The sequence below is a fragment of the Aspergillus fijiensis genome, assembly GCF_003184825.1.
Source record: "Aspergillus fijiensis CBS 313.89 unplaced genomic scaffold BO72scaffold_93, whole genome shotgun sequence".
NCBI lineage: Eukaryota > Fungi > Ascomycota > Eurotiomycetes > Eurotiales > Aspergillaceae > Aspergillus > Aspergillus fijiensis.
In genome coordinates this window covers 69,518-94,297 of record NW_024469069.1, presented here as the reverse complement: position 1 = coordinate 94,297, position 24,780 = coordinate 69,518, and the positions used below count along the sequence as shown (strand labels likewise).

General features: G+C 53.1%; 6 protein-coding genes across 6 annotated transcripts; 3 read left to right on the top strand and 3 right to left on the bottom strand.

Annotated features, from left to right (window-relative positions):
• Positions 1-2,133: 2,133 nt before the first annotated feature.
• On the top strand, positions 2,134-4,734 carry glpV (glycogen phosphorylase). The gene is made up of 3 exons (XM_040945999.1): positions 2,134-2,195; positions 2,256-4,165; positions 4,243-4,734. Exons 2-3 carry the CDS (start codon positions 2,384-2,386, stop codon positions 4,648-4,650), a joined length of 2,190 nt encoding a protein of 729 aa, XP_040795679.1. The 5' UTR covers positions 2,134-2,195; positions 2,256-2,383; the 3' UTR covers positions 4,651-4,734.
• Positions 4,735-4,853: 119 nt separating this feature from the next.
• On the bottom strand, positions 4,854-7,647 carry BO72DRAFT_481587 (ATP-binding cassette long-chain fatty acid transporter PXA2). The gene is made up of 4 exons (XM_040947687.1): positions 6,867-7,647; positions 6,166-6,802; positions 5,191-6,097; positions 4,854-5,127 (listed from the first exon to the last, which is right to left on the bottom strand). The coding sequence occupies exons 1-4, from the start codon at positions 7,416-7,418 to the stop codon at positions 5,052-5,054; spliced, it is 2,172 nt and encodes a 723-aa protein (XP_040795678.1). The 5' UTR covers positions 7,419-7,647; the 3' UTR covers positions 4,854-5,051.
• Positions 7,648-8,697: 1,050 nt separating this feature from the next.
• BO72DRAFT_311184 (GMC family oxidoreductase) lies at positions 8,698-11,096 on the top strand. Its single transcript, XM_040940508.1, has one exon. It carries the CDS (start codon positions 9,117-9,119, stop codon positions 10,788-10,790), a length of 1,674 nt encoding a protein of 557 aa, XP_040795677.1. The 5' UTR covers positions 8,698-9,116; the 3' UTR covers positions 10,791-11,096.
• Positions 11,097-11,854: 758 nt separating this feature from the next.
• On the top strand, positions 11,855-17,641 carry BO72DRAFT_501724 (ketoacyl-synt-domain-containing protein; the record flags this gene model as incomplete). The annotated part of the gene is made up of 11 exons (XM_040949006.1): positions 11,855-12,153; positions 12,226-12,508; positions 12,577-12,975; positions 13,048-13,170; positions 13,230-13,248; positions 13,320-13,649; positions 13,716-13,844; positions 14,032-14,880; positions 14,958-15,064; positions 15,204-16,625; positions 16,679-17,641. 11 exons carry the CDS (start codon positions 11,855-11,857, stop codon positions 17,639-17,641), a joined length of 4,923 nt encoding a protein of 1,640 aa, XP_040795676.1.
• A 77-nt stretch (positions 17,642-17,718) lies between these two features.
• BO72DRAFT_501723 (alpha/beta-hydrolase) lies at positions 17,719-18,425 on the bottom strand (the record flags this gene model as incomplete). The annotated part of the gene is made up of 3 exons (XM_040949005.1): positions 17,719-17,730; positions 17,793-18,204; positions 18,358-18,425. The coding sequence occupies 3 exons, from the start codon at positions 18,423-18,425 to the stop codon at positions 17,719-17,721; spliced, it is 492 nt and encodes a 163-aa protein (XP_040795675.1).
• Positions 18,426-20,322: 1,897 nt separating this feature from the next.
• BO72DRAFT_501722 (putative cell wall biogenesis protein Mhp1) lies at positions 20,323-24,127 on the bottom strand (the record flags this gene model as incomplete). The annotated part of the gene is made up of 2 exons (XM_040949004.1): positions 20,323-21,002; positions 21,061-24,127. 2 exons carry the CDS (start codon positions 24,125-24,127, stop codon positions 20,323-20,325), a joined length of 3,747 nt encoding a protein of 1,248 aa, XP_040795674.1.
• Positions 24,128-24,780: the final 653 nt, after the last annotated feature.

Below are 24,780 nucleotides of genomic sequence, written 5' to 3'. Positions count from 1 at the left end.
CGCAGTTCGCCCGTGACCGCGAATCTTTATTCATCTCTCACAATCATTGGTAGCGACTATATACATGTAATCTAAACCACGTGAATTTTCTTTGTCTTCTGTTGGAAGTGCAGTTGGACGGGTGATTTTTGCGAACGTAGCAAAGCGGGGGAAGGTCATGAGGAATGGAGGACCTTGCAGGAGGGTCAACAATGGTCGAGGTCTGTTCTCAATTATTATTTGAGTTGTGAGTAGAATTGGAAGTGCGGGGTTGAGTTTGGGGGTGGAGTGGGAGGGAGGGAGGGAGGGAGGGAGGGAGGAAGAGATGTTTGCAGTTGGACCAAAAACTAAGCTGAGACCACCACTGACCGACTGATCATCACCGATCATCACCAACTCCTTAAAGTATGTACTGTACTACTTACAGTACTCCCAATGAAGGCATTGATTTCACACCTCAATCTCCTCAGTCTCCTCAGTCATGCTCTTGCATGCTCTCTTCTGCTCCCAGTTGCTCCCATCTGTACTCTCAGACAAACAAGAACAACCGAGATGAATTATTCATTCATGATTGTCTGATCCCCCGCGGGATGCAGTGGAGGTGCGTCATAGCGGCTGTCCGGGGAATTGGCGGCTGCAGCTGCAGCTCACAGCCCAGCGCTCAGCACCGCAAAGCACAGACACCGACTGACCCGTGACGTGACGGCATCACTGCCATCGCGGCCATCAAACTGAACCGCTATCTCTCTATCTTATCGGTCAGCGCTGCAACTTTCTCGTCCCATATTTAATGTCTCACCCTCAACCCAACAGCTTCATCGTCATCACTATCACCAACATCAGTCGATGATGGTGTCATTGACCAATGAGCTGATCCAAACCATCTCTTGCTAGTATCCCAGAATATATTTACCTACTCAATACATGACACTAAGAGGCCTTCCTCCCGATTCCGAGCCATCCGTCGTGCAATTAGTTCCCACGCCATCTGGCACTATGCAAGCCCCGGTTCTACCAGGGTCTAGACATACGGTCAACGTGCATGGGGAACGGCCCAGTCAACGTGCCAACGTATGATCGGATCCCTGGTTCCCCCTCAGTATACGGAGTAGTCCTGTCAGCGATTCAATCAACCCCTCTGATCCCCTCGTCACCCTCTTTCCCTGCCTTGCTTTAATCCTGGAACCTCAATTCAATCGAGAGCTCCCTGTCACGCGGTGCGGTGCGTAGGATTCCGCTTCCTCGAGCTCTCGCATCTCGCATCCTTCTTAAGTCGGGGTTTGTGTACCCGCTCTCTGCCTTCCTTCCCTTCGTTCGTCCCCTCCTCCCCCTCCCTCGTACTCCGCTTCCTTCTCCCCATCTCTAGTGAAGAACTCTTCCTTTCGCTTTCTTTTGGTGTGGTTAGCTTGGATTCCACAGAGTCTGATTCATTGGGTGCACGGCTCTCAACTGACATCAGCTTCCCAGTCCCAATTACTCTCAGCGACCTTCAAGATACCGAACGTTTCACATTTCGACCGTCATAATGGCTGAAAGTCGCCGCGAAAGGAGACCCTCCGTTGGAGCTCCCGTCTCCGAGCTTCAAGGCCCTGTTGGCCCCAGCTTCAGCCGCCCCAAGCACAGACGTACTTTCACCGGCTTTGGCCCAGCAGAAATCAAGAGTGTCGAGGCTAGCATCCCTGAGCACCTGAGAGAGGCGTGAGTACCCGGTTTCACCCCTCTTCTTCGGTTACACCAAAGATCCTGGCGGCCGCTTCCCAGAGAGCTCAGGCGTATTTGCAACCAGCCATTGGAAGTCCACTGAACTGACTTGTACAATCTCTTAGGTGGAAGAAACACGTAAGCTCACAGCATGTGTACTATACCCCTCAGAGATCCGTGGCTAACATTACTCGCTGACTAGTCCGTCAATGGCTTTACCAACAAGGAAGACTTTGAGGTAGACTATAGACAAATGATTGGTGATGTCTTCACATGCTAATTGCTATGACAGAATGAGCTGGTTCGCCACATTGAAACTACACTGGCTCGCTCGCTCTACAACTGCGATGAATTGTTGGTTCCTCCGTCCTACTCCCTCGCGCATCAAAAGAGAATCTCATAGTTGTCCAGGGCTGCATACTCCGGAACTGCCTTGGCTTTCAGGGACCGCTTGATTATCGAGTGGAACAAGACCCAGCAGCGACAGGCTTCTGCAGATCAGAAGCGGGTGTACTGTACGTGAGCCAAGTAATTCCCCTCAGTAGGCGGACCGCTTGCTTATACTTCATTAACAGATCTATCTCTCGAATTCTTGATGGGAAGAGCCTTGGATAATGCAATGCTTAACGTTGGTTTGAAGGATGCTGCCCGAGGTAAGCCCTCAATCCGCGGTCGCGACTGCACGAGCCCTTGCTAATGTCATATGCGATGTGCCGCAGAGGGCTTGAAGGACCTTGGGTTCCGCATCGAAGATGTGATCAGCCAGGAGCATGATGCTGCCCTGGGTAATGGAGGTCTTGGACGCTTGGCTGCTTGTTTCCTTGACAGTATGGCCACACTCAACTACCCTGCATGGGGCTACGGCCTTCGATACCGATATGGTATCTTCAAACAGGAGATTGTCGATGGCTATCAGATGGAGGTTCCTGACTATTGGCTCGATTTCAACCCGTGGGAGTTCCCTCGGCATGAAATCACTGTTGACGTCCAATTCTACGGTTGGGTTCGGAAGTATCAAGATGAGAACGGCAAGACCGTGAATTCGTGGCAGGACGGCGAAGTTGTTCAGGCCGTGGCATACGATGTTCCCGTCCCCGGATACGGCACTCGCACTACAAACAATCTACGACTATGGTCGGCCAAGGCTTCTAGCGGAGAGTTCAACTTCCAGAAATTCAATGCAGGCGACTATGAGAGTGCAGTCGCGGAGCAGCAACGCGCAGAAACCATCTCAGCAGTGCTATACCCTAACGACAGCCTGGACCGCGGTAAGGAGCTCAGACTGAAGCAGCAGTACTTCTGGTGTGCCGCCTCCTTGTTCGACATTATTCGAAGATTCAAGAAGACAAAGAGATCCTGGAGCGAGTTTCCCGACCAAGTTGCCATCCAGCTCAATGACACACATCCGACTTTGGCTGTTGTCGAGCTGCAGCGCATCCTGATTGACCAGGAGGGCTTGGAGTGGGACGAGGCCTGGGGTATCGTCACCAAGACATTCGGTTACACAAACCACACCGTCCTACCGGAGGCTCTGGAGAAATGGTCTGTCCCCCTGGTGCAGAGCCTTTTGCCACGGCACATGCAGATCATCTTCGATATCAACTTGTATTTCTTGCAGTTTGTGGAGAAGAATTTCCCGGAGGACAGAGAAATGCTGTCTCGGGTGTCGATCATCGAGGAGTCCCACCCTAAGATGGTGAGGATGGCATATATTGCTATTATCGGATCCCACAAAGTGAACGGAGTCGCAGAACTGCATTCAGACCTTCTCCGAACGACTCTATTCAAGGACTTTGTGACCATCTATGGCCCTGACAAGTTCACCAATGTCACTAATGGCGTCACTCCGCGTCGTTGGCTGCACCAGGCAAATCCTCGCCTCTCTGACTTGATAGCTTCTAGATTGGGAGGCTACGATTTCTTGACCGATTTGACCCTTTTGGACCAACTGGAGGCATTTGCCGATGACAAGGCCTTCCAGAAAGAGTGGGAAGAGATCAAGACTGCCAACAAGCTCCGTCTGGCAAAACACATCAAGGAGACAACCGGGTACAGCGTGAACCCGAACGCATTGTTCGACATTCAGGTCAAGCGTATCCACGAGTACAAACGACAGCAGCTCAACATCTTCGGAGTAATTCACCGATACCTGAAGATCAAGTCCATGTCCGCCGAGGAAAAGAAGAAGGTGTTGCCACGCGTATCGATCTTTGGTGGTAAGGCCGCCCCGGGCTACTGGATGGCGAAGACCGTCATCCACCTGATCAACAAGGTCGCCTCGGTTGTCAACGAAGATCCCGACGTTGGCGATCTTCTGAAAGTCATCTTCGTGGCGGATTACAACGTTAGCAAGGCAGAGATCATCTGTCCTGCTTCGGACATCAGCGAGCACATCTCAACGGCGGGTACGGAAGGAAGTGGAACTAGTAACATGAAGTTCGTCATGAATGGCGGCTTGATCATTGGTACCTGCGACGGAGCTAATGTATGGAAACCATCCCTTGTTTTCTTTTACAGTGGTAATGACAAGGATGGTGATGATGATGCTAACTCTGGGTGCAGATTGAGATCACGCGGGAAATCGGCGAGCAGAACATCTTCCTGTTCGGCAACCTCGCTGAGGATGTCGAGGAGCTCCGGCACCGGCACCTCTACGGCAATTTCCAGCTGGACCCCCACCTGGCCAAGGTCTTTGAGGCGATCCGCGGCGGAATGTTCGGGGACGTGAACAGCTTCTCGGCGCTGCTGGCCTCGATCGTCGAGCACGGCGACTACTACCTGGTTTCGGACGATTTCAACTCGTACATCACCACGCAGGACCTGGTGGACGAGTCCTTCCGCAACCGCGAGGAATGGCTCTCCAAGTCCATCATCAGCGTGGCGCGCATGGGCTTCTTCTCAACCGACCGGGTCATCAGCGAGTATGCCGAAAGTATCTGGAACATTGAGCCGCTTGTTGTCAAGGATTAATTCGTGACAAAACTTCACGGCCTCGATCCGGTTTGAGTGAGTGAAATAGGGCGGGGGAGGAAACGGTGGTTTAAAGGGAGCGAGGAAAGAGAGCTTCTTCTGTATGTGCTTATCTTTTTTGCTCCTTGCATAGTTGTCTTGCCAATACCGCTGCGCCTGTCTTCTATTCATGAGCTTTACTTCCATCGGTTCCATTTCTTTATGTAGATCTTGGCTCAAGACACGTATCTTTGGCATAATTCTTACATGATCGATATCGATACTATCAACAAGATTTAAGTACGTGAGGGAGATCGGTGTAAAAGAGGCTACAGAGGTAAAGTCAGGCAAGGGGAAAGAAATCGACCAGAGAAAACTCTATAACGACATTCAGTATATATAAACGCCCCCTCCTTAGTCGATTAGGCGGTTAGCTCGGCCATGCGCTTCTGCAGTTCCGGAACGGCTCGGAGATGAAGCTCCAGGTCTTCTTTCTCACTGTTCCACACACGATGATTAGTTTAGATCTTTGGGCATGATGGGGGGACAGGGCAAACATACTCCTCCAACTTCAACCGCCGCTCCCAATCCAGCTTGGTGAAGATGTAGCCGCCCTGGCCGTCGAACTGCAGGATGCGACGGTGGTACTTCCAGAGACTGCGGCGATGGGAGACGGTCATGAGGGTGATGCCCAGACGCTTGGCGGTCTCGTACATGATGCGCTCGACCTCGAGGGTGACGGAGGAGGTGCACTCGTCGAGGATGGCGTACTGGGGCCTATGGTAGAAGAGGCGGGCCATGGCGATGCGCTGCTGCAGCCCGCCGGAGAGGACGTCGCGCCACTCCTCCTCGGCGTCCCAGCCGCCGGGGCGGTCGACCACGCCCGCGATCTCGATGACCGCCAGAATCGCGTGCAGGTCCTCGTCCGTGACGCCCTTGGCCCGCATGTCGCGCAGGCTGTCCGGGTAGATCACCTGCTGCCGCAGCGTGCCCCGCGACAGGTACGGCCGCTGCGGGATGTAGAAGATCTGGTCCGGCGGGGGTTTGCGCACCGTGCCGCCGTACACGGGCCACAGGCCGCCCAGGATGCGGAACAGCGAGGATTTCCCGCATCCGTTGGGGCCGACGATCAGCAGGTGGTCCCCGGGTCGTACGGCGAAGGAGAGCGCCCGCACCAGGATGTCCCCGTTCGGGGAGACAATGGGTACGTCGCGGAATTCGATCGCGTCTGCGGTTTCGGTGACGGTGCCCCGGGAGGCTAGGGTTGCAGCGTGCGCTGAGGTCGAGTCCGTCGCGGATGAGACCAGTTTCTTCTCGAAGTGGCCTGATTGCAGATCGTCCATGACCTCGAGGAGGGTCGAGACGCGGGCGGTGTGGCCGGCGAGCTCGGAGATTTCCTTGTAGGAGAACATGAGGCGGCCGAAGGCGTCGGAGGAGGAGAGAAGCATGCGGCGGTTGGTGACGAAGCCTGTTGGTCCGGATGTGTTAGATGGTTCTATGTAATCGGTTACGGGAATCTGGAGGAGGCAGGCTTACTTTCGGTCCGATCACCCATGGTCTGGGTGACTTGGCCGGGGATCTTGAAGAAAACGGGAATGCTGCACAGGATCAGGCCCAGAGCGCCCCAAAAGTACTTGATTACGAAATCTTCCATGAAGCCGTGGTAGAGCCGTCTCCGCAGGATGCGGTTCACGTGCTTGATTAGGGTGAAATAGCCCTTGTCGAGAGTGTCCTTCTCGGCTTCGTGGCCATGGTAGAGCGCGATCTCCTCGCTGTAGTCAATCAGGCGTGAGTGAAGGAACCGGAACTCTCCTTCCAGACGAGCTTCGTCGGCCACATATTTCCCGAAGGGCGGCGTCAGGGCCCGCATGACGTTGGCCGAGACCTGCACCAGCAGACCCATGAGGAAGAGTCCCTCGCCGCCGACACTCTTGGACAGCGAGTAGTTATAGATGGCCATGTCGAGGACGGGCTTGGCCAGGTTCGAGTACAGCTCCGCCAGACTATCGGAGAAGCGGGACACGTCGACCGTGATAAGCTGGTCCGGGTTCTTGACCCGATCGTCCAGGGCGGAGATGGCGTAGAAGGTCATATTCGAGAGGTATTTCTCGTGGATGTAGTCCGTGAGACGCTTGCGATAACTCAGGGCTAATTTGCATTGGTGGTATGACAGCTGGCGATGAGGTCAGGGAGTGGTCCTTTTCCTTTGTCTAAACATCATCCATGACTATACTCACCATCGAGTTCGTGAACGTGGCCGGCACCGCGACCATCATCCACCACACCAACCCCAACAAGAAGTCCTTCCCCTTGCCCCTCACGAGATTGCTCACCAACCGCCCGTCCAACTCGGCGACATACAGACTCAGCAATGTTCTCAGCACCAGAAACACACTGTGGCCGAACAACAACCGCAGCTCCTTACTCCTCCACCCCGGGATCACGATCTTGAGCAGCCGCAGCAGATTCCGGAAAAACTCGCGGTTCACCTCGACTTTCTTACGCGGGATATCGCCGCTGCCGCTGCCGTTGGCGTTGCCGCTGTCGCCTAGACTGCTGGTCCCGGGCCGCTTGCTCCGCATCTCCGCCTGTTGCTGGGAGGCGGCTTTCTGCTCGGAGATGGCATTGTGGATGCGTTTGGCGAGGGCAGCGAAGAGGGCTAAATAGACGGTTCGGGAGATCTGCTTGCGATGGCGGAGGTAAAGGGAGGTGAATTTGGAGAGGAGTGGGCGTAAGGGGAGGGACCAGCGCTCGGGCGGCAGGGAGAGGAGCTTGGACTGGACGGCCATGGCGGCGGCTGGGAAGTAGGTAGATAAATCAGTTATCTACCGTAGCTAGCCAGGGTTGACAACGATAAGGGAAGCATGACACCGGATGGAGAGAACAATGAGGGAAATGAGATTATGGTAGTAGGTAAGAAAGTGGGGTGAAATTCTAGTGGGGAGAAGAGAAGAAGAAGAAGGAGGAGGAGGAAGAGGAGGAGGAGGAGGAGAAGAACAGGGACAGGGAGAAGTTGAATTGTAGGCAAGGTTGGTTGTTATCATGACATGTGAAAGGCCCGAATCAAGCGTGAGCGGGTCTTGCCCCGGATTTCCCTGGGCCGAGGATGGGGTTCGGTCCGACTCTACTTCCGAGAACTACAATCCTACGTATAACCTGGATATTGTTTCAACAACTATATATTCTCATCAAGTTTCAGTTCTTAAGTTGTATTCATGCACTAGGTTAGAACCTCCCATCATCATCATGTGGAAGTCATTGACCTTGTCCGGATCTCGGGCCCGCTCGCCGGCCATGCACTCCATGAAGTCTTGGGGAGTTGTTGCTGCTGTTAATTCTTTCGTGACCCCTGGCTTGTTGGGGGATCCTCTTGCTGCGGCTCCTTGTGTCGACCAGCGGTCTTGTCTAGTTGACGGACCTTTTTCTCTACAGAAAACTGATGATATATGACCGACTATTGAGCCCTGAGGATCAAAGTCGGTCGAGAGGGCCGTAGCGTCGTGAATGCCATTCGCGGAAGAATCCGATCAAGGCCGTCTAGGTGAGAAACTTCTGGAGGGCATCAATTGTTCCCTCAATATCTTTGCATGAATCCTGCAAGATTATGGTCAGTGTCTTCTCTTCTCATTTTCAATCACGGATTTGACAGAGCAAGTTCAAAGGCCCAACGAGGGAGAAACCGAGAACAAAAGGAAGGGTCATCTTACCGAATCGCTGCCGAACGTGATCTTGCCAACCACATCGAAAGCATAACACTGAAGCCTGAAGCTAATTATGCAGGTCAAAGCTCTGTCCGCTTTCAGCCAGTTCATGTAAGCAGGCGCCGAGTACAAATATCGGCGCAGCAATCCACGAAACCCCCATGATGCGGCAGTGAACTCACCGCAGTCAACTCTACACTATAGGGGGCCCCAAATCGACACCGCTCCCAACTAATCCCGAGCCCAACAATCCAATCTAATCTGATGACGCCTCTGGCAGGTGTGAAGAAGGATTGATTCTCCTACGTGAGGCTATCTCGGAGGAACTAGCTAAGGCAGCCGGGTGGGCGGTGAGCTGGCACCTCAGGCACCAAGGCCCTTGTCATAATCATCCTTCCCCCGAACCCACTGTCAGCACTAAATGCTTGGTGCCATACAGCCCAGATTTGCTCCCAACAGGGACAAAGGGGGCAGCTTTCCCTGTGATTGATGGTGAGGTTGCGGCAGTGAGCTTACCCAAGGCCGAGCTAAAGGAAGGTCTAGATACTATTTGCCTGGATTGACTAACTGCTGTGGGTAACTAAACTATGTCTCTGGGCTCAAGTACACAGCTCATGCCAATAATCAAATCATAAATAGCACCCCACCCCCCTTCTCATTCTTTCGAATGTGATTCTTATTCTTACCTTCATCCTCAATTCGGTCCTCTTTCTTCCTCTCGTGTCTTTTCTTACCAGTGCCATCAGTATCATCATTATTGCCAGCGTCTTCATCAATAAACCAACCATGGCTACGTACGACTACATTATCGTGGGTGGTGGTCTCACCGGCTCGGCCCTGGCCGGTCGCCTTGCTGAGCAACACCCCTCGCGTACGATTCTTCTTCTAGAAGCCGGTTCGAATGTTGTTGGTCATCCTTTGACCAGCGCACCGCTTGCTTGCTTTGGTGCTCACCTCTCCCCACTAGACTGGGCCTATCAAACTATACCCCAGCGCCACTTAGACGGCCGGCAGTGCTATAATGCTGCTGGGAAAGCCTTAGGAGGTGGCACCGCCACTAACTATGGAACCTGGACTCGTGGAAACGCGGCTGACTACAACCTTTGGGCACAGCTGGTCAACGATGAGAGTTGGAGCTATAAGGGCCTTCTTCCTTACTTCAAGCGTTCGGAGACGCACTGGGACCCCAACGCTGATCCCACCATCCATGGCCAATCAGGTCCTATCCATAACGCCACTGTTGCCTCCAGTAGCCTTGACCGCAAATATCCCCTCCGTGACCCCCTGCGCGCCGCATGGAGTCGTTTGGGTGTAGAGTCCATCGCTGACGGCAATGCTGGTCACCCGCTAGGATTGGCTGCGCTGACCGAAAATTGGCACGATGGTCAACGCCAGCTTGCCAGTGAGGCCTACCAGGTCCTCCAGAAGTCCAACATCACCATTCGAACCGAGGCCTTGGTCAAGCGGGTCCTACTGGCTGGAAAAGACGGCAACAACAACAAGCTCGCAACCGGTGTTGAGCTCCCCAACGGGACCACCTTCCACGCTGCACAGGAAGTGGTCATCGCCGCCGGTGCCTATCGGACCCCTCAAGTGTTGATGCTATCGGGCATAGGGCCCCGCGAAGAGCTAACCAAACATCGCATTCCCGTCCAGGTAGACGCACCCGAGGTGGGACGCAATTTTCACGACCATTTCTCTCTGAACCAGTGGTGGAAGCTGCGACACCCTGAAAAGGGCCTGTCCATTGGAACGCCCTTCTGGCAGAAGCCGGCCTATGGGTTAGGGCTTCCCTGTGACTGGGTCGCAACGGTGCAGCCGACGCCGCGGGCGGAGTTGATGCGAGCCCTGCAGGCGGATGGAATCAGTGCGGCCGAGATCGAGAACCATCCCTACTTTGCGCCCGATTTCTGTCACGTTGAGACCTTGGTCGTGTACGCGCCCGCAGGGGCGGCGGTAGCCGGCGTCGACGTCCCCATGGATGGCACCCACATCGCCTCCGCGGTCCTGGGGGTGGTCCCCACCTCGCGCGGCAGCATCACCCTGGCCTCGGCTGATCCGCATGCCGCGCCCCTGGTCGATCCCAATTACTACGGTACCGAGGTGGATCGTGCCATCCTGCGGGCGGCCATCCGCCAGGTGACGCGTTTGCTCCGTGACACGCCGGAGGGACAGGAGATGGTGGTCGAAGAAGTTCCGCGGCCGGGCCTGGGACCTCTGAGCGCCACCTCGACCGATGCGGAAATTGACGAGGTCGTCAAGCGCGGCGGAGCCACCTTCTATCATCCAGCAGGCTCCGCAGCGATGGGCAAAGTGGTCGATACCCAGCTGCGGGTGTATGGAGTCGAGAGATTGCGGGTGGTCGATGCCAGCGTCTTGCCCTTGTCCTTGGCCGGTCATTATCAGGCCGTGCTCTATGCGCTAGCCGAGAAGGCCGCGGATCTGATCGGCAACGCGTAGGCTTATTGTGAGTACCCTATGGATTTCTAGAAGCTGACAGCAGAGAAATATATCCACATGGTGTCACGATTTAGCCATGGTTTCGTTCTCCTTTTTGTTATTTTTTTTTTCTCAATGAGCATAATCTATCTCATGTCAACTCGCCCCCTGCCCCCCGCCCCCCTTAAATTGACTTGTGCACGTAAGGTACAGAGTTCAATTGTGCTTCACATTCCTAAGTCGACTTCTGTCAAGCTTCATGTCCTGTATGTGTACGTACCGTTATATGTATCATACTTGTCCTAATGTCGTGATGCAGCTTATAACTTCTAGACTCGTTTATACAGTTTGGGATTCGTATTGGGACTCGGGCGGCACCGTGGGCTGTAGTCCTTCGCATCGCTTCACCGATGGCCACGGGGTTTGCCGGTATTACCAACACTGGGCATCGCGGTGGCTTGTGGACCGCTGTTAGACGAGGGCTCCGCGACACTCACGCTCCCCACAAGCTCGGCGGTCGACGAAGGGATAACCAGGGTGCAAACGATGTGGGAGACGGAAGTGAACAGTGACTTGGAAATGTTTGTAAAACGCCTTTCATGGGTCCCTTGTTTTCTTCCCCTCGAAAGGGGGCGAACCCCAATCAAAAGAAGTTTGCTATTTTCCGCGAAGGGTTTGTTTCACAGAGGCTTGGTCTAACGGGGATCTACAGAAGCAAACAATTCGACTGAACCACTGAAGATCATGCTTGTAGGCAGCTGGGCACCTGCCAGTGCTTGTGTTGGTCCTAGTTCTGTAATTACAGTACATTACTTCTATCGACTGGCAATTGGAACCTCCCAAACAACCGTCCACATCGGGAAGGCGGAACTGCAGCTGCCGCGGGCCGTGGACCGTGGATGAGCTTCGGAGCCTTGCAGCCTTGGAGCCAAGCCTTGGATAACTTACCTCCCCCTCAACAAGCACTTGATAACAACAGTTTGAACTACATTACAACAATACAAAAGGATGCTTGCCAGCACAAGGCACAGTCAAATGGATCATGCTCTCTCCAACTTTCTCACTCTTCATTTCTTTGCTCTATCATGGCCCATCATGATTCAGTCAGCCTTGTTCACTTCGGAGATCAGACTGCCAACCTAGATTCCTCCCTGCGAGCGCTGCTTCGCTCAGCCAAGCGCTTGCCCGACCTCGACCAGTTTCTACGACGCAGTACCGAAGTCCTCCAAACTGGTGTCCGGACCTTACCCGTGACCAGTCAGGCGGAATGGGCATGTCGAACTTTAGGAGACTTTCTCCTCGCCGTAGAGGCCTCGGTGGATGAGCACAGGCCGGCAATCGTCACCGTGCTCCTCACTATCTGTCAACTAGGGTATCTATATGTGTAAGTGTGACGACAGAAGAGATACAGTATGTCGACGAAGTAAGGTAACATACAGTGAAACTTTACTTGAAGATATTTGGAACAGCAGCTGCCGGACTTCCTCCAATCTGCAAAGCGGATAATGGTGGGCCTGTGTACGGGGATGCTCCCAGCAGCGACAGCAGCATGCCTCACCAATGCATCGGAAGTCCTGAGGATCGGACCTGAGATCACTTGCATAGCTTTTCGGTTGGGACTTTACGTCAGTCGTTGCTCACATGCCCTCACAGTTGTTCAAGGCAGCTGGGCAGTGTCCGTCTCTGGCGTCACCGAAGAACAGCTACGGGGTGCCCTACAACAGTTCAATGAGACTTGTGTAGGCAATCAACACCAGAAGAAACAAGTTGAGTCGAGCCTGAGAGCGTCAGCTGATCAAGCCAACAGACTGCTTCTCCAATGCTACAACCCTACATCAGTGTCATCGCCAACTCGTCGTTTACTGTCGCCGGTCCGCCTTCTGCGCTGCAGGGCTTTGCAGACTTCATGCATGACTATATGCCTCGCGCTCGCATAATTTCAATCCCCATCTTCGCCGCGTACCATTCTAGCCTTATTTATCCGACCATTCCTGATTCAATTATTGGGAACTCTTCTCTTCTAGATCAGCCGCGAAACCCCAAATCATCTCTCATCTCCACCCACACTGGCCTTACAGTGCACGACGCTCTGACGCTGCGTGACTACCTACACATCGCCGTGCATGACATTCTTCAACACCCAGTGCATCTAGTGACTGTGCTGAAAAGTCTCAGGACTCAAAGCCGGACAGACACATCTCTCACGGTGCTGGGTCCGTCTAACGCATTGCATGCCCTAGAGCATACGTTGAACTCAACCCAGACCCACCATGTCTAGGTATCACAATTGGAACATCGCGGTGGCTTCGCAATTATTGGCATGGCGGGACGATTTCCTGGCGCCGATAGCTTAAACACGTTCTGGGAGATCCTCGAAAAAGGACTGGACCTCCATCGACTGGTACAGCTCACTATGCATCCTGCTATCCTGGCAACTAGAACAATACTGATACACCTCAGATTCCTGCCAATCGCTTCAGTACTGAAACCAACATGATATCACCGGTCGGATCCCTAACACAACTCTGACCCCTTACGGGTGCTTCCTAGATAACCCAGATTTGTTTGACGCTCGTCTATTTAACCTTTCTGCCAAGGAGGCGGCGGCAATGGATCCCTCCCAGCGGCTACTTCTGATGACGACGTATGAGGCGCTCCAAATGGCCGGATATTCCCCCGGCCGCGGATCCTCGGGCCGCGCTCATCGCGTGGGCACCTTTGTCGGTCAGACCAGTGATGATTACCGCGAAACCAACGCAGGCCAGGATGTGGGGATCTTCTGGACTCCCGGCGGCATGCGCGCATTCGGCTCGGGACGACTTAATCACCATTTCGGGTGGGATGGCCCAAGTTATAGTGTCGATACCGCGTGTTCATCTAGTATGGCGGCGATATAGATTGCGGCGATGGCCCAGGAAAACAATGAGTGCGACATGGCTGTCGCAGGGGGCGTGAACATCATGACCTCCTCTGACCCCTTCGCGGGGTTGAGTCGTGGCGGGTTCTTGTCCCCCACTGGGTCGTGCAAAACGTGGGACGCCGCTGCTGACGGCTATTGCCGTGGGGAGGGAGTCGGTACGTATAATAGTTTCTATTCATATCTGATCTACCTCTGGCCTTGCCTTTTCTAGGTGTGCTGGTGATGAAGCGCTTGGAAGACGCGATTCGCAACCGAGATCCTATTCAAGCTGTGATTCGGGCAATATCGACTAATCATTCCGCTGATGCCATTTCTACACCCATCCCCATGCTCCCACACAAGAACGATTGTTCACTACGGTTTTTGAGGGAGCCGATGTGGAGCCGACTGAGGTGGATTATGTGGAGATGCATGGAACAGGAACCCAGGCTGGGGACGTGGCAGAAACCTCAGCGGTTGCTCGGGCATTTTCTTCACGCTCGAGAGACAGCTCGCCCTTGTATCTCGGAGCCGTCAAATCAAATATTGGCCATGGCGAGTCTGCGTCCGGAGTAGCATCAATCATCAGGTCTGTGCTGATGCTTCAAAAATCGATCATCCCGCCGCATGTGGGAATCAAGAATGTCATCAACCCAAACATTCCCGCCGAGCAGTTTCGCGCTCTCAACATCCAGATTCCCAGGATGAAGATGCCTTTCCTAGCCGGCACCAGGCTGCGGAAGATTTTGGTGAATAATTTCAACGCAGCTGGTGGAAACACGAGTCTACTATTAGAAGAACACACGGCAGAACAAGCCGAAACCGGCGGTGGCCTGACACAAGAGCATCGCTCTTCCCAGATTGTGACGGTGTCAGCAAAGACACCGCATGCTCTTATAGGGAACATGGACCGTCTGATTCAGTTCTTGCAAGAACACCCCAATACCAGTATATCAGACCTAGCCTACTCGATGACCGCTCGTCAAATGCATCATCCACATCGAAAAGCGTACACCTTTTCTACCGTCCAAGAGCTCGTCTCTCAACTGAGCGAGCCTCTTGATGAGACTTTGACTGCTGCCCAACAATCCCCGAGTACCGTCTTTCTTTTCGCTGGCCAAGGGTCACTCTACCAGGGTATGGGTCAGCAGCTCATGTACAGCAGCAAGCACTTCTTTGACAAGATCCAGGAGATCGACCAGATGTGTCACAGTTCAGGCCTGCCGTCCATTCTCTATCAGATAACAATCTCGATTTTACCCAGACAAGCACTGTTCAGGAACAACTAGTCACTTTCGCCGTGGGTATTGCCCTCGCCAGTCTCTGGCGTTCTTGGGGAGTCACTCCGCGGCTTGTCTGCGGGCATAATCTGAGCACATATGCAGCCCTGTGCATTGTTGGTGTGCTTAGCTTACACGACTCGCTTTACTTGGTCGGGCAACGGGCTAGGCTTATAGAGAAATACTGCAAGCGAGGAAGCCACGCAATGATGGTGATAAAAGTCTCTCCGGAAGAAGTTGAGAATCTTCTGCTAGTCGGGAGCTTCTCCTCTGGCGAAGGTTTCATGTTACAACAGCCCCAGCTCTACAGTCGTAGGTGGCACCGTCGAGGATATCAGCTCCTTAGCCAGCTCTCTGAGCGCCAGCGACATCCACCACGAAATTTTGCGGGTCCCCTATGCCTTTCATTCAGCGCAACTCGACCAATGCCTACAGTCCTTCGAAGCTCTGGCTCGACAGGTTCGGTTCAATCGACCCGCTGTTCCTGTTGCATCAACTTGTTTGGGCGTGGTCGTATCCGAGCCGGGTGTTTTCTGCGCAGAATATTTGAGCCGACAGGCTCGACAACCGGTTCTCTTTGGTCAGGCTATCCAAGCAATCATTTCGCGGGGCGACTACAATGAGAAATCAACGTTCTGGGTAGATATCGGCGCGCGTCCGTTTTGCGCGCCCATGACCAAGTCGATCCTAGGAAAGCGGTCCGTGCCGTCACTTCTGTCGATGACTCCCAATCAAAGCGACTGGCTCACACTCTCTCAGAGTGTCGCAAAGGCCTACAGTGTTGGTTTCGAGATCGACTGGGATGCGATACATCGAGAGCATGAGACGCGCTTAAAATTTCTGCCGTTGCCGCCCTATTCTTTTGACCTCAAAAGTTATTGGCTGCAATACAGAGGGGACTGGTTGATCACCAAACACAGCCCTACTCGTGGGCTGAAGTCTGATTGGAGATCATTCGAGCCTACGCCCACGATACAAAGAATTGAAAAAGAAGAGCTCGTGGCGGGCGGCGGAACGATTTCATTTGTTTCCGACCTGAATGACCCAATCCTGCGAGCCGTGGCTACTGGACACCTGGTCAGACAAGTGGCCCTGTGTCCCAGCTCTGTCTACGCTGATATGGCGCTCACGGCGGCTATATATATATGGAACCGCACTGAGCCACACAGTGTACCTGCGATGGAGATCCAAGACATGACGGTGCGACAACCGCTCATTCTCGAAGGTCGTGATCAGCTGTTGGCATACATCACAATTTCAAAAGCTGCCAAGTCGCATTCCGCCATGGTAACCATCAGTACGCGGCGCTACGCCGGAGACGACATGAGTCATGAGGCTATTCATGCACAATGTGTGGTTATCTTCGGCGACGGAAATGTGTGGATGGCGCAATGGGCGAAGCAACAATATCTCATTCAGAACCGGATTCATAGCCTGAAGGCAGCAGCGCAGAAGGGAGAGATCCACAAATTGAAGCGCAGTATGATCTATAGGCTGTTTTCAAGCTTCTTCAAGTATAGCAAGCCATTCCAAGGGATGGATGAGGTATGGGTGGACTCCGACCTTTTCGAGGCTGCAGCCCAGATTCGATTTGCATCAATCGCGACGAACAGCAAGTTTACCTTCTCCCCCCATTGGCTTGACAGTCTCATACACCTTTCCGGATTTATCCTTAATGTGAGCGAGGCCATCCCAGAGGATACGGCGTATATCTCGCATGGCTGGAAAAGCATGCGCTTTGCCACTTCGATTTCGGCGACCGGGCATATCAGGCATATGTCCACATGCAGGAGTCGCAAGCATCTGGGGACAAGGATGTCATGTCGGCTGACGTATACATTCTCGAGCAGGACGGCAATCGCGTTATTGGCCTTGTGACCGATGTCAGATTCAAGGCAGTCAAGAGGAGGCTTTTGGATGTTCTGCTGCCTTCAACTCGAGCAGCGCTGGCAATAGCAAAACCTGAACAAAGAAAATCGCGTACCTTAGAAGCTGCGGATCGTCCGAGAACTAATGAAACCCCCTTTGCAAGACTAAGGGCCTGCATCTCTGATGAAACAGAGGTTCTAGTGAATGAGGTGACTGAAAAGACTAATCTGGCCGAGATCGGGCTTGATTCTTTGCTTTCCTTTGCAGTGGTCGCCTGGTTGCAACAAGAGCTACAAGTCGAGATCAGTAGGTCAGCACTTATCTCTAGTAAAACCCTTGGTGATCTCCGCCCGTACCTTCAGGCGACAAAATCAGGCGATGATGGCGATGAACAGGTCAACCAAAGTTCTCCAGAAGAAGGCACTGGGATCCTCACACCGACAACGAGCATTGCGAAAGAGCCCATAGACCTTTTCCAGGCATTTAAGTCCGTGATTTTCGTTGAGAGCGAGGTGGATCCCCGGGATGTTGTCATCTCGGGCACGAACTTCGCTGATCTGGGTATCGACTCCCTACTGGGTCTCGCTATCCTCAATGCTTTCCAGAACCAGAGCGGCTGTAGGCTTCCTCACTCATTCTTCTCAGACTATCCGACCTTTGCAGTCGCCGAAAGGTACTTCCATTCACGGTCGTCGACATCTCTTCCGAGCTTTCCTCTGCCAGTCGGCATCTCCCAAGACAAGGTACAATCGCCGGCCGCTGTCTGCCAGTCTGTACAGTTGCAAGGCGACTCCGCATACAATGGTTCTGTGGCGATCTCATGATTGTAAAATGGTCTCCAGATACCACCTCTACCTCAACTCTAGGTAAGAGCGCCTCCCACCCACCACCACCTCCCAAGTCAGTCGTAGTTCTTTTCTCCATGATCCAACGATGAGCAGGAGTAGCAGTATCGTGATCATCTTCTATTGCCACCCGCATGCTGGCGGCTGCTGCTGCGCCTTTGGCTTTCTCAATGGTTTCCCATACACCATCGCTCGCCCAAAGAGTCAGACATTTGGGCGGTGGTGGCGCATCATAAGCATCATCCTCCCTGGTCGATAGAGGATTATATGTCTTTAGCGCCTGAATGGTGCCCATGAAATGCGCACGAATGCTTTCTTCTCGCCCAGGCCGCCGCCACTGCTGCTGCAGTTGCGGTCGTGGTTGCGGTTGCAATTCTTTGCTGGTGATGACCCCAAGCCGGTCAAGTAGCTGGATTGTGTCCTGCGACAGAGGTGGAATCGTTCCAGGGCAGGGGGCGTCTATAAGGAAAAGGCCTTGCACGACTCTGTTCAGCTCGCGGAGAAGTCGGGCTGCTTCGAAGGCTAGAATGCCTCCAACGCTCCTATAAGGGGATAAACAAGGTCCATGTTAGCAACGGTGTTTCCTGACAGAAACGAAGAGTCGAAATAAAATAGAAAACAGATCGAGTGACGGTTATTGTTGTATAGGAAGCCTTCCGCCAAAGCGAAGATGAAGAGTGGAAAACTCAACTCACCATCCACCTAGCAAATATGGTCCGTAAGGATCCAATCTCACAATCTCGGTGACATACATCTTGGCCATTGAGGTTGAAGAAACATCGAACGGCTGGGTGCATCTCACAAAGGGACTGTTGAGTCCCCAAACGCGGAGACCGGAATACCGCCCAGAACCCAGAGCAGGTATCCCGGCATATGACCCTGCCGAGCCCGATCCATCTGGAAGCAAGAATAAAGCAGGTATGTGTTTCGTCTAGGGCAGGACAGAAAAGGAAAGAGAGCCATGATTAGAAAGATGAAAGAACCCCCGAAGTCTTTTTGATCCGAGAACAAAAAGCGTGGGACAACTTACACTCTTACTAACGAGTCATTTGTTTCATTTACTTTCTAGGTTAATGAAGTTGCGAAGCTTGTGTCACAATACATCGAGGAATTCTTGGACTAAGGCGATATCTATGGTCCTGCGTGTTCAGTGGGCGATCACTGAGTGCACTGCAGTGTATACGAGTTGTAACTACTAACAACCTTCCATATATGATAGCTTCGGGGGTGAGTCGATAATCAACCACTATTCGACGATTTATCAAGCAGACCCTCCTTCCGTTTTGTACAGAAGTGATTTGCTTTGAGCCTGCGGTATTCCAGTGCAGTAGGTCCAGTTACTATGATTCACATATCAATGTATGAGCCTTTCCTGCTAACTCGACAACCAATCCACTTAGTTAGACGTATATTTCCCCGAGGCAATCAGGCTTGGGATTGTGCACGAATTCCAGTTTTGGGACTTGTCGAACAGGATCTCGATGGGCCCGATTGGGTGGTGCTCCGGAAGTCTTATCCGCCCCGGGGCTGTACGGACCGCCCTTCAGCAGTAGATACTACTCCGTACTCTGTAGTGATAGAGTAGATTAGGCCCGCAGGCCCGCTTTGAGATACTTTGACAGCTTGTTGTTGCTGTGTACAGGCTTAACTCGGTGGGCTGTAGAGTGTCAATTATTCTTGATATATAAGTTTGATATAGTAGCTGTACTGTACCTATGCCGATGGACTTGTGGTGTGATGTGCGATTACCTTGTAGTATTAGCCGGGTATCGAGGGAAAGTGGACTTGCATAAACAATACTCCTGGGTTTTCTACCTTACGACTCTAAAGGACAGAGCACCCCCCATGATACTTAACATGTCGAAGCGGGATCCGCAAGAAATTGCAAGGCAAGGAGTGATGGTGGAAGAACAAAAGGCGCAATAGCAAGGAGCCTAGATCGATATCTCTGGGTGTAAGTGGGGGAAGTACTGTTCTTGTGGTTGGTTGTCGCTGACGAGCTTGGTTATTTCTGTGGGGTATCAAGCAAGGGGATTTTCTTAGCTATACTATTCTGCGTTGTGGTTAAAGAGAAATAAATAACACCCCTGCAAAAGTGATGGTCTGTTAGCTTGTATTGTTGTGATTTAGTCCATACACAGTTCAGAGGCCTGGTGATAGTTATGGAGGAAGTAATAACAGTTTCAATTGAAGCGGTGTAGGCCCCTCGTACAATCCAAGAGTAGCCAGAGCAGCTAGTGTGAGTTTATGAAGTAATCAGTAAGTACCTCTTCCAAAAGCAGCAGCACCTGCCACAATTAAGCAGACAGGACTCGCAGTAAAACATTCCAGTGATATAACTACTAGGAAGAATATTCGAAATAAATAATAAGCACTGTCAAGGTCCAAAATAGCCCATTCTCGATGGACACGCTACCATATAAAAACCACTTTGAGTCGAAAAGAAACAATCAGATATATACATCGCTGTGCTAAAGTCCTCTCCCATGATCAAAGTTCCAAAAAAATGCACAGTTTTACAAAGAAGTGGCTGGCTACCCGACTCCCATGACGAAATAAATTAAGATCAGATGGCCAACATAGAAAAGAAAGTATACCCAACCCCAACGAGGCAATAGTCGTTGGAGATATAAGGGTTCAGTTAAATGATACACCCTTTTCTAACAGGGTGGTGACCGATCAGGCTCGGGGGCCTGATTCGTCCGTTGAAACGAACCGGGCAAAGGAGACGAAGGTCTCTTCTTGCCGCTGTTGAACTGCGCGGCGATCTGGCTCTGGCGGAACTTCTCGAAGGTCTCGGAATCCTGTTTTTGCGCCGCCCAGAGCTCGTCTACCGTGGTGCCGAGATCCTTGAATGTCTTGGCGGCGTTCACACTCTCAAAGTTCGAGCGCATTTGCTCCACGTGCAGGCGGTCGAGCTTGTCGCGCAGAGCCGCGATATGGGATTCGTCGAATGTTAAAGACGACGGGTCATCGTCCGTCGCGTCGAAGGACGGGCTGAGGAAATCCCGCCGCAGATTCTGGCCCAGGCGGTGCACGTGGCCTTCCTCGTGGGTCATGGCGCGCGAATGCAGGGAGGTGATCGAGCTCGCCCGGGAGAGGCGGACCGCGTACTGGTGATCATCCTCGTCGTCCGCGGCGGCCTCGCCGTCGCCGTTCGCGGCATTGGGCGGTGTGCCGTCGCCAGCGGGCGCTCCCCATCCATCTTCGCCGGAATTTTGGGAGCTGGTTTCGGGGAAACTGTATGGAATTGCCTGCGGTACAATCCGCGTCTCAGGATATTCGTCTTCGAATCGCTGGATCATCCTCTGCAAGGTGAAATCCAGGAACTGGAGACGCCCTGGTGAGAATAGAAAGTTAGTGCGGGTTGCGGAACGAAGAAAAGGGACAAATCTTACTGTAATTGTTATCATTGCCAGCCCGATCTTCACGTACGAGGGCCGACTGGATACGGGTCCGAATGTTGCGTGCAGATTCCAGGAGGTTTTTAGACATGTCCCGAGGCTTCCTAGTTACGAAGGACCGTGATTTCCGGTGTCGAGGTGTCGCTGTGCCACTGGGAGGCCCAGATTGGTCCCCTGGCAAAGAGCGGTCGAGATTACCAAGGCAGACACCCAATGCTTTGACCACGCCGGTACCACCGATAACATAGTCTTCATCAGGCGCCGGCTCGTCGTCCTCTTCAACGACTTCTTCTCCGGCACCATGACCGACGATGTGCTGCAGAATCTCCGGAACATGCACGGTTGAGCGTGTAGCCGAAATGTCGAAAGAGTCCGAAAGCTCGACCGCCATGGCACCCTGTTCAAGATTTTGGAGAGAGTAGGCAACAATTTGAGATGCCAGAGCCTTGACAACTTCATTGTTCTCCGCAGTTGGAACTTCAATGTCGACAGCAATAATGGTGCGAGACACGCGCACGGCTGCCATCAGCGAGGCATAAACCGCGCACGCTTCTTCCTGGGTCGCAGGATCAGTTGCTGAAGCCAGGGCCGTGATCAAGGGATTTTCCAGGATGTTGAGATGGCATAGGCTCGGGCACTCCGGCAGAACCTCGGCTAACGCGATAGTCTGATCAGGTGACAGGTTCACATCAGCGAGATGAATCCGCTTGAGCGCAGGCATTTTCGGAAGGAAGCGCCTAAAGGTTGGCAATGCGTCGGGTTTGACGGTGAACAGGTCCGGGTTGTGTGAGAAATCAACAAAGCGCAGATCAGGCAAGCAGGCCAGCTCCTGCAGCAATGGATAGACCGCAGTGGGCGTGAGCGAGCAATCAGCCAGACTCAGCGCATAGAGCGGGTGGACTTCAGAGACAGCAGATGTGATCAAGTCAAGGTGATCCCGAATCGGATTTCCGCCCAAGTCAAGACCCTCGCATTTTCCAGCCTTCAAGTAGCGCACAACATGTTCCAAGCTCTCCCGTGAAAGCCCGTTGTTGGCGAACCCAAGTCTCCTCAGACCTACAGTGGTCGCTGCATCGCAGATCCGCTGGGTATCCTCGATTGTCGGGTCACATTCACTGAGGAGAAGTTCCTCAAGATGATCTCCGCCATACCGTTGTGAGAGCGCGTTGGCGAAGACAGCTGTCAACTCGGTGGAGGCTGTTGTACAGTTCCCAGGCTGGACTGCCAACTTCCCGGAGGAAGTGATAGGTATAGGTACCCGGGGAAGTGGGATGCCTGAGAGATCAATGGCCTTCAAGGACTTCGAAAGGTGGACAAAAAGACAAATATGAAGCCATCCCTCCGTACCTATTTTAGGATTGCCTTTGAGTGACAACTTTTCGATGACGCTGAACCTCTCTTCCTTTTCCACAGACTGGACCTCTGATTTATTGCCCCTTTTGCGTTTGCCCCACATATGCTCAACCGTCCGCGTGGAGAGCAAAGCAGCAAGAATAGACCGAACCGGATCATCCGTCAAGGCACACTCTTCTAGAATAAGCTTTCGAACCGGAACAACAGCCAGCCAGTCGCAGAACGTAGCCATGTCCTCAGATGTCATTGGGAAATTGCTCAGGTCAAGCACAGCCACGGTGCCCGGAGACTCCGCCAGAGTAGAAGACGGCTTGGATATCTCATCCACTATCCTCTTCAGCACGGGCGTCTCACGTAACTGGCAACAGCGCCGATAGATGCGAACAGGATCCGTAGTCGGGTGACTTTGTGTCTTGGGACGACTTGTGCTAGACGCAGGTGTCCGAATGCCGTACTCCTCGCCGTCCGCTGTCAATTGCATAGGGATTGTGCCATTAGCTTCTGCCTGTCTCCGCCTCCTTTCTCTCCGCTCCCTGCGCTCCTCCTCTGATCTCTTCTTCTTCTCCTGTTTCCTGGTCGGTTCTTTGCTCTCCCCGTTGGGCGTTGAATCGGCGGCGGCTGTGTCAGTCGAACCCGTGGGTTTTCCATTAACAGCTTGTTCCGGAGCATTTCCTTCCTTGACGGACACTGAAGCTTGTGCGGACTTTGCCGGTGTAGTCTCATTCTTGTCCTTTTTATCCTTCGATTTCGAATTCGATCTCTTAACCTTTGGGCCATTCAAGTCCGGGACGATCTGATGCTTGCTATTGACCGCGGGGGCTTCCTCATCCGACTCTCGATACGAGAGCCCCGCGATCTCCACGTCGACACAGAACGCAACGCGCCGCAACTTCGCTTGGTTGAGATCGGCAACCTTGCACCTATCCCGATCTTGGTCGATGTTCATTACCCGACGCGGACAAATGGTCCCGTTGGTGGCCAACTTGCCCGATCCGCCGGCCGAGGAGGAAAGCTTTCGGAATGCGTTCGACAAGAAAGAGGGGCCCTTCGGGGAGGTGGAGGCGAAAGGGCTATTCTCGTCCTTGCGCTCCTCCTCCTTATCCTTGGGCGAGTACGCTGCACCGAACGGGTTGTGCGCATCCATCTTGGAGACGGGGGACGTCGCTTTTGTGCTCGGTGGTGCTTTCATGTTCGATTGCGAGGGAGGCGTCGAGCCCGAGGAGAACCTCGAGCTCAGGCTGGAAATCCACGAGTTTCGCCTGCCCCCAACTGGGCGCGGGGCACTTTTTTGCTGCTGCTGCTGCGAGGCAGGCGAGGCACCGGTCGGTTTCGCATCCACCGCCACCGCCTTTTCATTTACTTTATTCACCTCCTTCTCATTTTGCGAGGCCACACTGGCGGTGGTGGGTGCTGCTGCTGTGGAAACGGGTGGGGGAGACGGGGCATGGTTCTCTTGAAGAGGCTTCTTTTCCGCGTCACATTGTTGCGGCGGAGGTGTCGCTCCTCCTCCTCCGTCCGGTATCGACTTATCGCTGACCAGGGATGAGGCCGATTTGCAGCGGGATAAATGGTCTGCCGTCGGAGATTGGGGTGAGTTCCACAGACATTGACATTGCATGCGAAAGACGCGCTCCCAGTATACACGATCGGACTCACCTTTCTGCGAGTGATGAAGCCAGCTGACATCCACAGTTTCCACCCCTTCCATTTTGACCACCGGTGCGTTTGTGTTGTTGCGAGTGTGATTGAGGGTGACGTAATAGAGCCGATATAGGATTTTGTGGAGAGGTTATTTGAGAGGCTGCAGCTGCGAACTTCGAACCCCAAGCACCACCCGTCGAGCAACAACAGAAAAGAGACGATGTGGTGGCAATGGTCGTTCAAAAAGGCAGTCAAAGTATGGCCGAAGAATGTTGGAGCGACGGTGGAACGATGGAAAAGCCGAAGAATGCGCAATGCAGATCAGTGAAGTAGTCAATTATGAACGGTGACGGCGGGTAGGTTCCATCATGACATGATGGCGAGACACAGCGGACATGACGGAGCTGACTGACGGTGTGGGGTTGTCACGCAGTTGCGATCGTGAGGCGGATCAAAGATAAATCGCGCATTTAAAGGAGAAGTGTAGTATAAAATAGTAAAAGGGGGGTGGGAAGGGGAAGGTAAAGTGGACAAGGAAGGGAAGAGAAAGTCAAGTTAAGTGAAGGAAGCGAAGGGGAATATCAATCTATGGGACGATGGAGACGGGGTAGTTTAAGGAAGAACAGGAAAGGTGCGGACTTTGCGGGCACAGAACGAGGCGATCGGGGGAGGGGCGCCGATTAGAGACTAGACTAGGAAAGTAGCATGATTATCCATTAT